The following is a 16,370-nucleotide window of genomic DNA, read 5'->3' as shown; positions in this document are numbered from 1 at the left end:
AACCCACCAATCCCCTCCCTGCTGTTGTGCACCATCGATGGAAAGTAAGTCATCAATAGTCTCTTTTCCTTGGACTTGAAATGTAAATCTCGGACGAAAGTAAGTCTGACTTGAAATGTAAGTCTCGGACGAAAGTAAGTCTGACTTGAAATGTAAGTCTCGGACGAAAGTAAGTCTGACTTGAAATGGAAGTCTGATTCTAAATGTAAGTTCTAGACTAAAGTAAGTCTGATTCTAAATATAAGTCTGATATTAAGATAAGTTTGTAACTAAAATTAAGTCTTATTCCAAAAGCAAATTTAATTGTATAATAAGTCTGGATCTAGAGTAAGCCTTAGTCTACAGCTATTCTGTGTCAAAAATAAGTCACGAACCATAGTAAGTTTCGGACTAGAGTATGTCTGTAATTCGAATCATTCATATTCTTCAATTATCCCGCCAAAAAAATTATCGTCTTTTTATCATACCATAGTTTTTATCAATCTCGTTCTACTAAAAAACCTTTATATTGGTGATTTCTTTGTTAAACCCGTATTTTTTCATGTGAATCTTATTGTATAAACTCTAAAAGTTCAATTTCCGGTCGAAAAAAACTTGAAAACAATTTGTATTCGACGAGTTAAAGAGCTCTATTTATTCTAAATTTTCCAAAAAAATTAGATTTCGTTTTTTCGCTTCAAAAAATGTTGTTTTAAGTTTTAAAATTTGTAATTCAAAATTTTTTTGGAAAGATTTACGATTTTTTAATACTGCGAATGAGTTTTATTTTACATACTCTATTGATAAATCATATTTTTGTCGAGATATAACTTTTTTTAAAAAAATTATATGCAAAGAGTGTTATAGAATTCTAGAAGGTATAGTGCATAATTTGAAGTATACTATCAAATAAAGAAATTTTACAGTTTTTTAGTTTTATTTAGATGTACGTTATTTTAGATGGCTTCGTCGAAAACAAAGCATGTCTGTTAAGTTTATTCTTAACATGGTAAATAAAATGGCAACGAAGCCCAGTGTACTGCGTCTTATGCCGTAGTTTTTGTTATCTTCATACTCAAATACAACAAATACAAATAGATTTATTACGAAAAAACGTATAAAACAAATGATATATTTATTTCTAGACAAGTTGACGAACATGTAGCGCAACTGTATCGCTTTAGAGAACAGTTCTTCCAACACCTACTCATTCAGTGAAAGACTGATTCACATTGTTGCTGGTAAGTCTGATTGCTTCAGATAGAGAGCATGAATTGCTTCTTTATCATCTAATCCCCATCCCCCTTGTTCCCGATTGGATGACATGGACAATTCATCTTTCTCTAACGAAAAAAATGACACTTTTTGGCGGCTTATTGACTCAGAAAAATTTGAGAGTTAACGAATAATTTTGGCGCCAAAAATAATTTCTCTTAATTTATTAAATTTAATATACGCACATCCATAAGTTATGCTATTTTTTCTATTTATTTTGTTCTAAAATTCTAAATATTTTTTTTTCATAACATAAAATATGATGTCTAGTCTCATTTACATAACAACATGCCTTAGAATAGGTTTTTTATTCTTTTTGTCACTTTAAATTAAGAATAAAAAGATAATTTAAATTGAATATTTGCGATTATTCTCACTAATGCTGCTTCCTCTTTTATTAGGTAGACAACAAAAAGTTAGCCTTGGACTCCCATATCAGATTTTTGATTGGTTGCGTATATAATGAGCTGGGATTGATAGACGAAAACCCAGTGAGAAAATTTTTGACGCCGATGCAACATTTGCAATTTTTGAACGTAAATCTAATTTTTTAGGCTGTCGTAATTATATTTTGAGAAGATATATAACATATTCAATAAGATGTTGCTTTAAAGCAAATGAGATAAAAAGATATTTTCCAATTTTGCAAATATTCTAATATTTATTCAAAAAAAGAATATGAATATATATATATTAATAGGTATACGTGTGTGTGGATATATATTGTTAAGTTCAGAATATCTCGAAACTGTTGAAAAAGTCACCAAGGTCGAAGTCATTCTGGAATATGTTTTGTTGGTTGAAATCGATCATGAAATCTCCGATTTGATTATTTTTGTATTTTTCATCACTCTGCACATCTTTTGATGTTGAACCGACAAAGTGTTTGTCGTCATCAATGTCTGATGTTTGTTGTGTCTGTGATTTCATCCTGCGTTGAAGAAGTTTGAATCGAGTCTTGACAGATGTGTCTGAACGACCTGGAATCATAGATGATATTTGGACCCACTTAGCACCAAGCTTAGAGTGAAGTTCAAGAATCATGTCGTCTTCCTCTTTCGTGTATGGACCATTACGAAGTTTTGGACAAACAAATTTCTCCCACCTGTCTTTGCACTGGCGCTGATTGCGACCTGGCATGCTGCGACTGATGAGTTTCCAGTCACTCGTTCTATGCTCGTTGACAAGACGACGAAGACGTTTGTCTTCTTCCTTAGAGAAGTGGACTTTCAAGACACGTGTTCTTGTGAACATTTATCAATACTGTTTGTTATCATTTATCCTCTCAATAATAAAATTTTGATAGAAAATTCAATCGTTTTTCAATTCATTCAATGGTAAAAATTTCTATGAATTTTCTGATGTTTACAATTGCCCGGCTGATTGTTTCTCCTCTCATTTTAGAAATGACTATCAAGAATGTTTTATTTCTTATCATCACAACACACACTACAGCATAACATATATTTTCATATCTTTATTCTTTTCTACTCTTCCATCAAATATATTTTTTCAATTTCGCATTTCATATCATATTTTAACCAATACCATGCATTACACTCAGATGGGCATCGATGTGTTGCCATGTTTCAATGTATTGATTCAATCATATATTTATTTTTATAATTTTTGTTATTAAAATTTATATAAAATTGAACTTTTCACTACAACAAGGATTCGCTATAGATACACCGACCATGTTATGTGAGTTAATAATATCAATTTAATTTATTAAAAATGGAATTAATTATTTGTTTTCAAGTCTTGTGCTAAATGATTCACTTGCTCTTCGGCTTACATCACATCATTTCGAATGTTAACAAGTAGCTTCTTATTCAACTCTCTTTATGAATAGCATCTGAGAAACATCGAAATCATTTTTCTTGAAATAAATGAAATGAAGCTTTTTGAGTCGAAATTTTCTATTTTACTTAATATTATCATTATAATCTTAATAATATACAACTCAATAGTATTTACAACAAATATTACACTTGATACATCAAGTAGGCGTAAAATTTCAAATTCAATTTCCTTTCTCAAAGAAAAAATTCAACCCAAACAAAGCAAATTTTCTACAAATCATAGTAAATATCCCAATTCGCCTCTACATTTACCCCCAGCTCCAGAAGATATCAATTACACTCAAGAAGAATTGCAAGAAGCAATTAAGGGGCTTAATATTCCTATATGGTCAAGATCATATGTGCCTTGTGATGATAGTCGTAGTGAAATTACATGCACACAAGTTATCAAAGCTTTTAGAGTTTTGAATAACTGGTCAAAACATATAGAAAGAACAAAATTTGAGGATACAAAACATTTTTACACAATACACAAAAACTTTGGTGGGGTAGGAAATCGTTTTGCCACTGATATGGCAACTTTTCTGATTGCATTAATGCAAAATCGATCCTTTGTTATTAACTCTGTCTATCCTCGAGGGATCAAATACGGAAATGGTCAAGCTTTCCAGTTCCAAAAGAATGTTATTTTACTTGATGAAAATAATGAAAAAACGTATGGACTCAAAGAAAAGAATAATGATTCAAGCATTGACTCCGATGCAAAATGGTATACATATGATTATGAAACGGAGCTTCCCAAGAAAGATTTATATTTTGACAGATTATTATACGCAACTACTCCTTATTTGAATAGCCAATTATCAGAATTTGCACGAATCCACTTTGGAATGCATGCAGCATATTTCATTTCCAATTTTCTTACAAAAATTCCAGAAAAAAATATAAATTATTCAAAAAAGTTACTTGAAAAAGTCCCTCCAGGTTATAGAGTCTTTGGAGTTCACCTGAGGTTCCAAAATCCTGGACAATTTTATTCTTATAATACTAGCGCAACTATGAAAACAGTTACGAAATTTTTGAAACAAAAATTAGAAGAAAAGCCAACAATATTTATATTCGCAAGTGATTCTGCTACAATGGAGACAGAGTTCATGAAAGAGTTTGCCAACAATACAATATCAGCAAATGTTATTCGTATTCCAGATTACGACCATGATTCAGCACTTCTTGATATTACTTTGCTTGAGATGTGTGATGAATGCTTGTTGACTTATAGATCTACTTTTTCATATGTTTGTGCAATGAGAACAGGAAAAAGAGCTTGGTTTGTCGAAAAAGAGTCAAATTATGTTTTTCAAGCATCAAATTCGCAAGCAACAGCTATTTCTGTCCTTTATCATCAACATGATATAAATGACTGGCAGTTAAATAGAAGAGTTCATGTTAATGATAAAAATGAAGAAGCATTAAGATATTACTTTAAGTATTTGCTTATATAGAATGAATAAAGTATTTGTTTGTATGTTATGTAAATAAAATAATATTCAAATTATTTCAAAAATTGAAATTACATCATATATGGTATTAGAGCTTTAGTATATGATCGAAGGAGGTACAATATAATGAGTTCTATTCAATTGATGCTATTAAAAATGATATTAAATATGAAATTAAAAAAAATATTGTTGATGGAAAAATAAAAAAGAATAATGGTATGGAAATATATATTGTTTTGTAGTGTGTGTTGTGATGATAAGAAATAAAACATTCTTGATAGTCATTTCTAAAATGAGAGGAGAAACAATCAGCCGGGCAATTGTAAACATCAGAAAATTCATAGAAATTTTTACCATTGAATGAATTGAAAAACGATTGAATTTTCTATCAAAATTTTATTATTGAGAGGATAAATGATAACAAACAGTATTGATAAATGTTCACAAGAACACGTGTCTTGAAAGTCCACTTCTCTAAGGAAGAAGACAAACGTCTTCGTCGTCTTGTCAACGAGCATGGAACGAGTGACTGGAAACTCATCAGTCGCAGCATGCCAGGTCGCAATCAGCGCCAGTGCAAAGACAGGTGGGAGAAATTTGTTTGTCCAAAACTTCGTAATGGTCCATACACGAAAGAGGAAGACGACATGATTCTTGAACTTCACTCTAAGCTTGGTGCTAAGTGGGTCCAAATATCATCTATGATTCCAGGTCGTTCAGACACATCTGTCAAGACTCGATTCAAACTTCTTCAACGCAGGATGAAATCACAGACACAACAAACATCAGACATTGATGACGACAAACACTTTGTCGGTTCAACATCAAAAGATGTGCAGAGTGATGAAAAATACAAAAATAATCAAATCGGAGATTTCATGATCGATTTCAACCAACAAAACATATTCCAGAATGACTTCGACCTTGGTGACTTTTTCAACAGTTTCGAGATATTCTGAACCTAACAATATATATTCACACGCACACATACATATCAATATATATTCACATTCTTTGTTTGAATAAATATTAGAATATTTCTTTTCGAAAAAATTAAATATCCTTTTAATATTTTAAAGTGAACAATGTGATTAAAACACGAATTCTCTTGTTATGCAAAGTTGAAATGAGCTATTATCCCATTATTTTTGAAATTCAAAATGCAAAGCAAAGCTTTTTGAATGAACGCCCCTTTCACATGGAAAGATGTTGTCCCTAAGACAAGATGGTAACTACATTTATGTTCTTTAGTAAGGTCCAAAGATAATTTTTCTTCAAAAATAATAATAAATTAGGGGGAGAAAATTGAATAAATAGTAACCTCGTTTTTGATTTTTTCATCCATGGATCCTCAAGATCCAATTGGATTTCGACGTAACAAAGCTATACAATGGATCAGAACAGTAAGTTATAGCCATGAAGATCAAAAAATCTGGCAATATGGTGAGAATAACCTTTATAATACGAATTTTCAAAAATATATTTCAAAACGAGAAGAAATCATAGCAGACCCTCAAAGTGTACCAAAAACAAATCCAATATCATCCTTATCAACTATTAATGAAATACGAGATTTCTTTATGAACGATTTAAAAGTTCCTCAGTTCGAATTATTGATTCCTGATATCATCAGACAAGTAATTATGGTCTCATCAGACAATATTGGTCTATGTTTATGTCTATCTACATATGCAAAATCGATTCCTTTAATTGTACAATCACTTTTAGCCAATTTCAAAGATTTCCCAAAGGATGCAAAGAAATTTGGTCAACAAGCAATCAATATGCTCTCCAAAATGAAGCCAATTGCGCCTTTTTATCCCGATTTTGAACAACATTACATTTTTAATTTTGGTCTTGTCGAACCATACATCGCCACCAAGACATCATTTACGTTAGGTGATGGATGCGTATACTCAGGATATAGTAATAATACGATTGTTTATACATTTTTGAGTTTATTCGACGAAAGTAACAGAACTAAAACGATTTTTACTTCACAGAAGTCGCTTGGAAGATTCTCATTAGTATGCATTAACGAAATACTGTTAGTTATATCAGCAGATGTCCAATCTTTCGCATTAAATACAAATACATACGAAACTGTACAAATTCAGAAACTATCTTATGTACAATATCCATGTATATCAGACGGTCATTACATATTCTCAATTTCAGAAAATCATCCAAAAATTAAAGTTTTCGAAATTATTGGATCAGAAGCTGTTTATATTCGAACAGTAACTGTCGAAACTACTTTAAATATCAGTGATTGCATCTGTGCTACAAATGGAACTGTTTTATCTTTACTTTCTTCGGCAAATAATTCGAAAAGTTGTTCAATGTATTCAATCATCGATGGAAGGTTCCTACAAACAATAGAGATAGAAAGAAAGGTCGGTTTACCATTAATTTACGGTTGGATATTCGATCCTTACAATTTTGGACATCTTTGTTTGACAACTGACGGATTGTTGTTTTTAAATGGTCCGTCAGCATTGCCACCATGGTTTTTCGGTATTAATATCCCAGAAGTATCGAAAATTCAGTTCGCAAACGAACATGCGATTCATATCTCGTATTTGAATCAATTGTTGCTTCTCGCTATATATTATTTGGGAAGTGGTATCTTTCCTATGTCGAATGCCGACCAAACTGTTATAGTTTCTTTGTTATCTTTAATGGAAAATCAAATTAAGTCAAGTGAGTTTGATCCGAACATTATCCATGCCATTCTCATAATTTTATTGTCAAAATGCAGGCAGTTGAATACAGCTTGTCCAGAAATTTATGGAATTACTTTACAATTTTTCAATGAAGCGAACAAACATCTTAGACCGCTCAGAAAACATATGAGTTTTGTTTATCTCAGCTTGTATAACATGATTCCTCCTGAAAATGATAAAATTATCAAGATATTTAATAAAATTTCCGCAGATCCTTCTTGTTCAGAGATTTTAGTCATGCTATTGGATATTAAGTCCATCGATCAGGAGCTTCTATCAAAGGAATTCGTACAAAACGTAATTTTGAATTTATTAAAATTAAAACAAACATTTTCTGACAGAGTTACCTCATTACTTTGGGATTTGATAACCAAACTAATCGATGCCCGTGAAATTCCTGAAGTTTCGGAAAAAATTGACGCTTTTGTAATAAATCTCGTTGCAGCAATGAACAATTTATGTATTCCATCGAAAGGAGCGGTCATGACTAACTTACAGTTCTCCAGATCTCCTACTTTGATCATTTATTACAGATTATTGGATACATATCTTGACACAAGGAAGATAACAACAGATATTGTGGCCAAAAACATAAATAGTCTCTCAATATTGACTATTTGTTCGTTAGATCCTATAATTGACAGAAGAATTTCAAATATTTTGGCCAAAAACATTTTCTTGACTTATCTACAGCTTCTCGATAAGATTTACAACGATGATGAATTCATAAGATACAAGAAATTGCCTCAAAAAGTGTTTCATCCTCAATTCAAAATCAAAAATCGAGATAATGTTACGGATTTAGTCGAGAAATGCCTCTTAGACTCCATTGGTATTGCCAACCAGTCCAATATCGAGACTTTCCTCACCAAAATATCGAACAATGTCAAAATTGGAATCGATTCTTTTTCAAATTTGTCCGAAAAAGTGAAGAAACTCGAAGATATCCAGCCACAACCACTTAGAAAGATCATACGATTCCTTGAAGACCCAGATGCCAAGTTTAATGTCCATGGAGACGAAGCAATGCAAGATTTCCTAAAATCTGTAAAATATTATCACGACCAAACCGTTGTAGACTATGATTCCGTTGTTGGCTCTCTTCTTTTCTACTTCGATGCCCTTTCCGATGACATTCTCTGTCTTTCCCAAGAAGATGCGATGAAATTCGTCCGAATTATCCCTTCCCCGCTCTCTCTTCCCTACCAAATCCTTGTTGCCGCTGACTACAAGATGAATGAGAACCAAATACTCGCACTCAAGCTCGACGACCTCTGTAAAAATAAAGAAAAAATCATTCAAATTTACCAAGGTTATCAAAATTTGTCACTTTTACAACCGTTAATTTCTACACAACATTTAGTTTCTGTTAGTGAAAGTGTGTTGAACAGAGCGTTGAGTCTTTCGTGTATTTACTTCTCATCGGATAATGTTGTTCTGGACAACAAAATTTACTTTCTTTTGCAAAGAATTCTGCAAAATGTCACTGGAGTCACTTTTCCAACTTTTTTAGATCTTTGCAGGATCATCATTAGCAAAGGATATGATGTCATATCAGAGCAGCTCAGCCAATTGATAATAGACATTATTTCTCGTGGTTTGATGAAAGATAAAAGTGTTTTGCCAAAAGTGAATGAGTCTTCATTCTTTAAATGCGTTTTCACGGCAATTGACACTGCAAGAATCCTTCTTTCGTCATCAACTGTCTTCTCTGGTTTTATTTCATCTGTTGATTCGTTTTCGAGAGAAATGAAAATTGCGGTTTTCGCAATTTGTCAAAATTCTTTGTTTGTCACAAGAAACTCAAAACGAATCGAGATAATTCTCCAAAATACAGATGTCATAAAGGCAAAGGATGTCACTGTTTCCGTAGATTCTACAAGACTATTCCTAGAAAACGGAAAAGTCATAGAAACAAGAGTTTGTAAATCAATCAAAACTTTCTCAGAAAAATTCAAAATTCAAAAATTGAAACAAACTCGTTCAATTTTTGATTGCGTGTTAAACTTCGGCGCGCAGAGTGAAATAGAGAAAGTTTTGAAGTACTCTTGTTTAGTTGAGTTTACAAAACTGCCAGAATTATGTCAAACCGCTGAATTATTTGAATTTTTCAAAGGAAACAAAATTTCACCTACAACTGTCTTAGATCAGCGGATGTGGCATTTCTCGAACTCTTTCTTCAAACTCCCGAACTCGAGAATCCCTCCTTTCCAGATATCTTCCGCTCATTCTTCTTCAGTTTTGTCAAATTTGTCAGAAAATGACAAAATTTTTGTGAAAGGCGAAATTGTTTCTAATGGCGAATTCATGATATCATCTCCTATATTATCTAGCGTTTTTTCGAACATTGTCATTAGTATTCCTATTGCAATAACAGTACAATTCTTCATGCAAGGAAAACTTCGAAATTATTCAAGTTCTTTGTCTTACAAACAAATTACATTGAATTTCGAAGAGAATTCTAAGTTAGAAATATCTTTTGATCCTCAAATCAACGAGATATCTGTCAAAGCAAATGGAAATGCACATGTATTCCCTATGTATCCTTCTGTTGAATACTACGCTTTCTGTTTGATTATGCCTGAATCAAATTGTCCTTTTTCAGCGGAATTTTACGAAAAAGAAATTTCGGAAACAAATGCTTATAAGAACTTGAACCATGAGAATTTCCCTTCTTTGATTGAGTCATCAGGAGCTGCAAGTGTTGGATCTATATTTGATAAACATCAGCTCCACAACAGGACAAATCTTTGTTTGGAAAGTTTATCTTGTTCTGCATTGGAAAACATTGCAAGAAACAAAGGAAATAAACTGAAAACGAAAGAATTTGTTGAATGTCTTGTTATTGATGATGAAATGGACATTGCAAGAGAAATTGCTCTTGAAATAGGAAAAGAAGGGTTTCATTTAGAAAACAATGATGATGTTGTTGTTTATTCAGGAAATATAACAGCAATTCCTGTAGGAATGAATTTCCAATTGAGAGATAATAATTACTGGGCTGATGGAAATAAAATTGTGAAAAGAGGAGAAGGATTTACAACTCAGCCGTCTTTGATTATTCCAATCGATGATATAAGATGTACTTCTATTGTTAATAACAAAATTGCGAATTTGTTTGAATAATAAACTATATATATATACGATGTATATTATATTTTCTTGAAATTTGATTTTGATTCTTTCTTTTAATGATCGGCAATGTGCAATATAAATACTTGTATCAATATCTATATGTCAGTTGTTTCGTCTTTTATATATACATGTTTAAAGGGCCTAATTCACATTTTCTGGAATATTCTCAAAATATCTAATTCAGGCGTGAATACACAGAAAATTTAAGAAACTTCAAAAAGTAGTAATTGTACCTTTAAAAACACTTTTTTAATGGCTTGTTGACGCAATTATGTTCGCAATGAATGAAGAAACTCTAATGCATAACTACAATGCAGACAATAGTGATGATACTATATCTAAAGTTAATCGATCAATCACTCAAGATGATACATTTGATGATAGTCCAGATAATCCTATTGATGGAACTAAATTCCAGACATCATTCGAATAATTATATTTTTATTGATTGATTTATTATAACCGTGGTATTTATTATAATTCTATTTTTTTCATACTATTATAATAGTATAATGTTATTATTTTAATAAATAAGGATAAACATTGGTTTTCCCATCCTTTGCAAAATGAAATGAAAAATTTAGTATATCTAAGAATTTCACCCCTTAATATGTATATGTGGTGGACAAATGCTATGAATATGTTACGCTTATTTTCATATCTATATGTTATCTTTCTTTATTTTTGCGAGCAGATAAAACAAAAAATAATAATAAAAGATCGTAAATTGAATTTTTATTCAATTGGCTAATTTCAAGCAGATCTTGGTATTTCTGAATGAGAACGTCCTTTTGAGGACCAGTCGCCAAAACCTATTGAACCAAAACCTCCCATAAAAGGAAAGAAATTTGACGTTTCATTAGATTTATGTCGATGTAATTTATTTGAATGATCAGATATTTCTTGTCTTTTTTGAATTATCTTTTTTAACTCTTGAACTTCCTTTCGTAATTGGCGAATTTCATATAAAACTGATGTTAAGTCATCTTCATCTGATGTGAATGAACTCTTTATGAAGAAGAGCAAAAGGAATAGCATTCAATGAAAAAAAATGATTTTTGGGGTCTACACTCTGATCAGAAAATTTATTATCATTTTTTGCAGAGTAATGTTGTGTTTTCAATTTTATCTAAAAATTTTATTTCGAAGATAACGATAATTTAAAATCTTCTCTCAATTTTTCTGAGGAATGATCAAAACAATATTTTTTTAACATTTTTATAAACATGAATTATAAACTTCTTTTGGCTGGCGTTATTAAATCTAAGTGTGGTCTGTCTGTATATCCAACATGCAATAATAATGTTATTTTAGCTCTTTTTATCATTTCAATTTTGATTTGTATTCCATTCATGTATGTTTTAACTTCAATTCTCATTGATGCAAATAAATTCAAGCCAATAAAAAAAGATAAAGGACCTTTATTTTGTATCTTAACAGTAATGAATTGTTTAATAAATTCTATTTCATATTTAACACCTTTATTCATATTTGTGATCAATGAATTATCAAATGCATATGTATTAGTTCGAGTTGCTAATATTTTCCAGGTATTTTCAATAGTTTTATATTTTAATGAAATCACAAAAATTTTAATCATTTTTAATGTTTTTGGAGGAAAGTTTTTACATGTTTTATCGATGGTATTACTAGTTCTACTTGGTTTGCTTTCGTTCATTCAATATATCCAGTCATTCATAGAAAATGAAAAGATGGCTTATTATTTTTATCATATTTTATTTGAAAAAGATGCTTTAATCTATATGGCTACATTTATATATTGCTTGAGTTTTATTATACTTTCTATCACTTTTATTTTTTCCACACTTAAAGAGTTTCTTGAGGCATCAAAAAGGAAAAAACTATGTGTTGCTCTATTTTTCATTCCTATTGCTATTTTCGTTCAATATCTTCTAAATTATTCAATCAATTCTACTCTCTGGAGAGTTAAAATACATTATCAGCTTGAACCTTATATGTTTTACACAGATGATAAGACTCATGCAGGAATGTATTTATATTTGTATATTTTTTATCTATGCAGCTGGTACAGTTTTATGAATCTTATTCCATTATACATTTTGAATATATTGTCTGTGTCCAATGAAAAAGTACTAGAAGCAGAGCAAAGCAGTAATAATGTCCTTGAATCCATAATTGCCATATAAAACATCTCAAAAGAAATTTTTTGCCGTATGTTTGTTAATAAAAGGTATTGTTTTATCGATAATGATATTTTAAGCAAATGGAATTCAAAGAATGTTTTCTGATCAATACTGTGAACATTCGTTTCAAAGTTGAAAAGCTTCAAACTAAGCAAATTCATAGCTGCTCAAAGAAATAAAATGTAAAACTTTCACATCAAATTTTTACATTCTAATACAGTTTGGGGAAATCAGAGAAGATAAAAAGTTTAATGAGCAATATCTGACAAATATTTTGTGACATATGTCAGGTTATTTTGCCTACTCTTAACCGATATTTGGCAGATGCTAAAGAAGAAATTCGGTTGTTTCTTTACTTCTGAAGGGCAGTTTCTCCAACTATATCTGTTTGGTTGATACCTGCACCATATGAAATAAGAAGTTTGGTAATTTTCTTATAATTATTTGCTTCAGCAATATGAAGAGCTGTTTGACCGTCTACATCTCTTATATTGGCATTAGCCCCGTGTAAAAGAAGAAATTCGGCTATTTCCTTTTTATCTAAATCTACTGCTCTATGCAGAGCAGTTTGTCCAAAATTATCAATTTCATTGATATTTGCACCATGTAAAAGAAGAAGTTCGGCGGATTCTTTTGTTTGATTAAATGCTGTCTTATGAAGAGCTGTTTCCCCATCTATATCTTTTTCATTGATATCTGCGCCATTTGAAAGAAGAAGTTCGACTGTTTCTTTGTAATTTTTAAATGCAGCATAATGAAGAGGAGTTGATCTATCATTATTCTTTTCATTAATATTTGCACCATGTGAAAGAAGAAGTTCAACTGTATCTTTACAATTATTAAATGCTGCATCATGAAGAGCTGTTTCTCCGTCAATGTCTTTTTCATTGATATCAGCACCATTTGAAAGAAGAAGTTCGACTGTTTCTTTGTTATTTTTCAGTGCAGCATAATGAAGAGGAGTTTTTCCCTTATTATCTTTTTCATTAATATTTGCATCATGTGAAAGGAGAAGTTTAATTGAGTCTTTACTACTACTATATGCTGCATTATGAAGAGCTGTTTTCCCATTTATATCTTTTTCGCTGATATTAGCACCATGTAAAATAAGAAATTTTGTTGTTTCTTGGTTTTTATAAAATGCTGCCGATTTAATAAGAGCTGTTTCCCCATTTATATCTTTTTCGTTGATATTCGCACCATGCAAAAGAAAAACTTCGGCTGTTTCTTTATTATTATAAAGTGACGCAATATGAAGAGCGTTATCCCCATCTTCATTTATTTCATTAATATCTGCACCATATAAAATAAGAAGATCAGCTGTTTCTTTACAATTATGTTGAGCAGCAATATGAAGTGCTGAGAGTCCAAGTTCATTTTTTTCAGTAATATTTGCACCATGAAGAAGTAAAAGTTCGACTATTTCTTTACTATTTTTTGATGCAGCTCTATGAAGAGCTGTTTGCCCTTTTTCATCTTTTTCATTGATATTTGCACCAAGTGAAATGAAATACTCGCAAAGGGATGGAATACCAAATATCGTTGAATAAACAAAGCATTTGTTAAAATCATTAGTTTGAGCAAAGTAAACTCAAGATTATTATAGATTTCACAATGCTTTAAATTAATTTCTAATTTAAACTCTTCCATCAAAAATGTAACAAAATCAATGTTATGTGAAATAATTGCATATTCCATGCATTCTTTATTTGGTTTTTTGTACTTCAAACATTCGCTCATGATCTCTGGACTTCTTCCTAAAAATGAAAATTGTAAACATTTTTTAGTTATTTTTGATTCAAATTTCGTTCTTAATAACTTGAAACAATCAATAGCTCCATGGTAACAACATAATTCAAGTAATGAATATCCTTCATAATCGAACGGGTATAATCCACATTGAATTTTTTGATCTTCATCGAATTCGTCCATTTCAATGAATGAGACGAATCTTTCTTTGTCATCATTCATAATTGTTCTGTGAATTGTATATTTTGAATGAATATCTAGATTTTCTGAATTAATATCCTCGATATTATAAGATTTGTTTAATTTAATTCCATATTCTTTATAAAACAGGTAATTAGAAACATCTGAAATATTTCTAATCTCTTTAATATGATAGTCATCAGATATGAATTTTGCAAGAGCTAAGTATGACTTTGTATAGTTGTTATTATACTCGATCATGCCTAAAATGTCTTCTATAATATTTTTTGGTTGATATTTCTTTGAATCAATCAGATTTATCTTGATCATGTTGTAAATCGACCTTAATTCTTCTTCATTCTTTGTTTTTAACTGATACAATGCAGCATATAAATCTATGTGGTATTTATATGCATTTCTCAATTCATTGTATACCTTTGGAGGAATATCTTGCTCAGACATTTAAAATTTTACTTATTTTTCCCAACAAAATATTAATATATGTGATACCATTGCTAATATAAGATAAAAAATATATTCATCCTTTCAATTTTGGCAATAGTTCACAGTGAAAACCACAATCAGGTCACCCAGATATATTATGGAGACTTAGAAACGTTATTATTTTCCTTATACCTTATGCGCATTTCTTAATTTTAAGATGGGATCAAATCATAAGAAAGAATAAACAAGCATTTGAATTTATGCTTATAACTTAGAAAATATATCGGACTGTGCATTATATTATAAAAATTTTTACAGTATTTTATATGTTTTATAAACAATAGATAAATCTAATTTATAAAAGTAAAATAACGTAAATATGAGCGTGGGTAATAGCTATGATAATGCATGTAATGATTGATGCAGTGCTAATTTCAGCATGAAAGCTAAAAAAATATAGAAATTATTCGGAATCTGGTTTTGATTAAAAAATCAAATCACAAATGAAGAAAGGAATGTTGGTAAGCAAGAATTGCTTTGGTCATGAGAAATGAAATGGAGTATTTTATACGAGTGGCTTTTTCTCTTTTTTGTTTTCTTCTACTTTGCCACGATTCCTAGTATTCGCATAATTTATAATGGATTTTGCTGTTCCTAAACCTTTTGATGCAGCTCGATAAACAATTTCGCAAATATCGATAAATTCTTGCTTCGTTTTCAATAAAAAGTTCATTTTGTTGTTTTCTCCTGTTCCATAATCTACTGTAATATGCCTGTTTTTGAAAAAGAACATAACACTGCATGGATCTACTAATTCGTACATTTTATTAAAATCTGGAACTTTAATGATATCAACTGCATAAATAACTACGAAGTTCTTCAGTTTTTCTGCACATGAAGCAAGCATTTGGTCCATTTTCATGCACATCGGATCTGTATCTCGGCCAAATCTAATACAAACAAGCTTTGTCTTCTCCCAAACAATTGCTTGATCTACATCCCACCCACTTGGTAAATGAGTAAGAAGAAAAGACATTAGATTTTGTCAAAAAAAAATTAAAAAAAATAAAAATTAGTCATCAAAAATTGCAAAGTCTTCTAAGAGCTATAAGGTTTCATTATGAGATAATATATTGCAAATATGGATGTCAAGCCTTCGCTGTTTCTAACTAGCTTAATTTTTGATGATTTCGGGTTCATTTCGAAATTTTGTCTCTTTGTTTTCCATTTTGTCATCTTTAGATTTTACGTCTAGAAAACTATTACAGAGTTCGTTACAAAGTGTTAAGATTCAAAGGTTAACCTGGACATAATTTTGTTTATTTTTTAATCCGAAGTTCATATCAAAAAGTTGCATTTTTGATTTAATGAAAAAATAAATTGACTTATGCTATTAAGTCTAAAATGTATAAC

At 30.6% G+C, this 16,370-nt stretch overlaps 8 protein-coding genes across 8 annotated transcripts; 4 read left to right on the top strand and 4 right to left on the bottom strand.

Annotated features, from left to right (window-relative positions):
- Positions 1 to 797: 797 nt before the first annotated feature.
- Positions 798 to 2,929, bottom strand: TVAGG3_0540040 (RNA polymerase II transcription regulator recruiting protein; the record flags this gene model as incomplete). Its single annotated transcript, XM_001320373.1, has 1 exon — positions 1,987 to 2,508. The coding sequence occupies one exon, from the start codon at positions 2,506 to 2,508 to the stop codon at positions 1,987 to 1,989; it is 522 nt and encodes a 173-aa protein (XP_001320408.1).
- Positions 2,930 to 3,084: 155 nt separating this feature from the next.
- Positions 3,085 to 4,619, top strand: TVAGG3_0540030 (uncharacterized protein; the record flags this gene model as incomplete). The annotated part of the gene is made up of 1 exon (XM_001320374.1): positions 3,152 to 4,561. One exon carries the CDS (start codon positions 3,152 to 3,154, stop codon positions 4,559 to 4,561), a length of 1,410 nt encoding a protein of 469 aa, XP_001320409.1.
- A 376-nt stretch (positions 4,620 to 4,995) lies between these two features.
- TVAGG3_0540020 (RNA polymerase II transcription regulator recruiting protein) lies at positions 4,996 to 5,517 on the top strand (the record flags this gene model as incomplete). Its single annotated transcript, XM_001320375.1, has 1 exon — positions 4,996 to 5,517. One exon carries the CDS (start codon positions 4,996 to 4,998, stop codon positions 5,515 to 5,517), a length of 522 nt encoding a protein of 173 aa, XP_001320410.1.
- Positions 5,518 to 5,901: 384 nt separating this feature from the next.
- On the top strand, positions 5,902 to 10,410 carry TVAGG3_0540010 (tricorn protease domain 2 family; the record flags this gene model as incomplete). The annotated part of the gene is made up of 1 exon (XM_001320376.1): positions 5,902 to 10,410. One exon carries the CDS (start codon positions 5,902 to 5,904, stop codon positions 10,408 to 10,410), a length of 4,509 nt encoding a protein of 1,502 aa, XP_001320411.1.
- Positions 10,411 to 10,690: 280 nt separating this feature from the next.
- TVAGG3_0540000 (uncharacterized protein) lies at positions 10,691 to 10,852 on the top strand (the record flags this gene model as incomplete). The annotated part of the gene is made up of 1 exon (XM_001320377.1): positions 10,691 to 10,852. The coding sequence occupies one exon, from the start codon at positions 10,691 to 10,693 to the stop codon at positions 10,850 to 10,852; it is 162 nt and encodes a 53-aa protein (XP_001320412.1).
- Positions 10,853 to 11,172: 320 nt separating this feature from the next.
- Positions 11,173 to 11,457, bottom strand: TVAGG3_0539990 (uncharacterized protein; the record flags this gene model as incomplete). The annotated part of the gene is made up of 1 exon (XM_001320378.1): positions 11,173 to 11,457. The coding sequence occupies one exon, from the start codon at positions 11,455 to 11,457 to the stop codon at positions 11,173 to 11,175; it is 285 nt and encodes a 94-aa protein (XP_001320413.1).
- Positions 11,458 to 14,003: 2,546 nt separating this feature from the next.
- On the bottom strand, positions 14,004 to 14,975 carry TVAGG3_0539980 (protein of unknown function (DUF3447); the record flags this gene model as incomplete). Its single annotated transcript, XM_001320379.1, has 1 exon — positions 14,004 to 14,975. The coding sequence occupies one exon, from the start codon at positions 14,973 to 14,975 to the stop codon at positions 14,004 to 14,006; it is 972 nt and encodes a 323-aa protein (XP_001320414.1).
- A 317-nt stretch (positions 14,976 to 15,292) lies between these two features.
- Positions 15,293 to 16,001, bottom strand: TVAGG3_0539970 (spliceosomal complex assembly; the record flags this gene model as incomplete). Its single annotated transcript, XM_001320380.1, has 1 exon — positions 15,523 to 15,993. The coding sequence occupies one exon, from the start codon at positions 15,991 to 15,993 to the stop codon at positions 15,523 to 15,525; it is 471 nt and encodes a 156-aa protein (XP_001320415.1).
- Between the last annotated feature and the right edge of the window lie 369 nt (positions 16,002 to 16,370).

The sequence above is a fragment of the Trichomonas vaginalis genome, chromosome II (genome assembly GCF_026262505.1).
Source record: "Trichomonas vaginalis G3 chromosome II, whole genome shotgun sequence".
NCBI lineage: Eukaryota > Parabasalia > Trichomonadida > Trichomonadidae > Trichomonas > Trichomonas vaginalis.
This window is presented reverse-complemented; position numbering and strand designations above follow the sequence as displayed.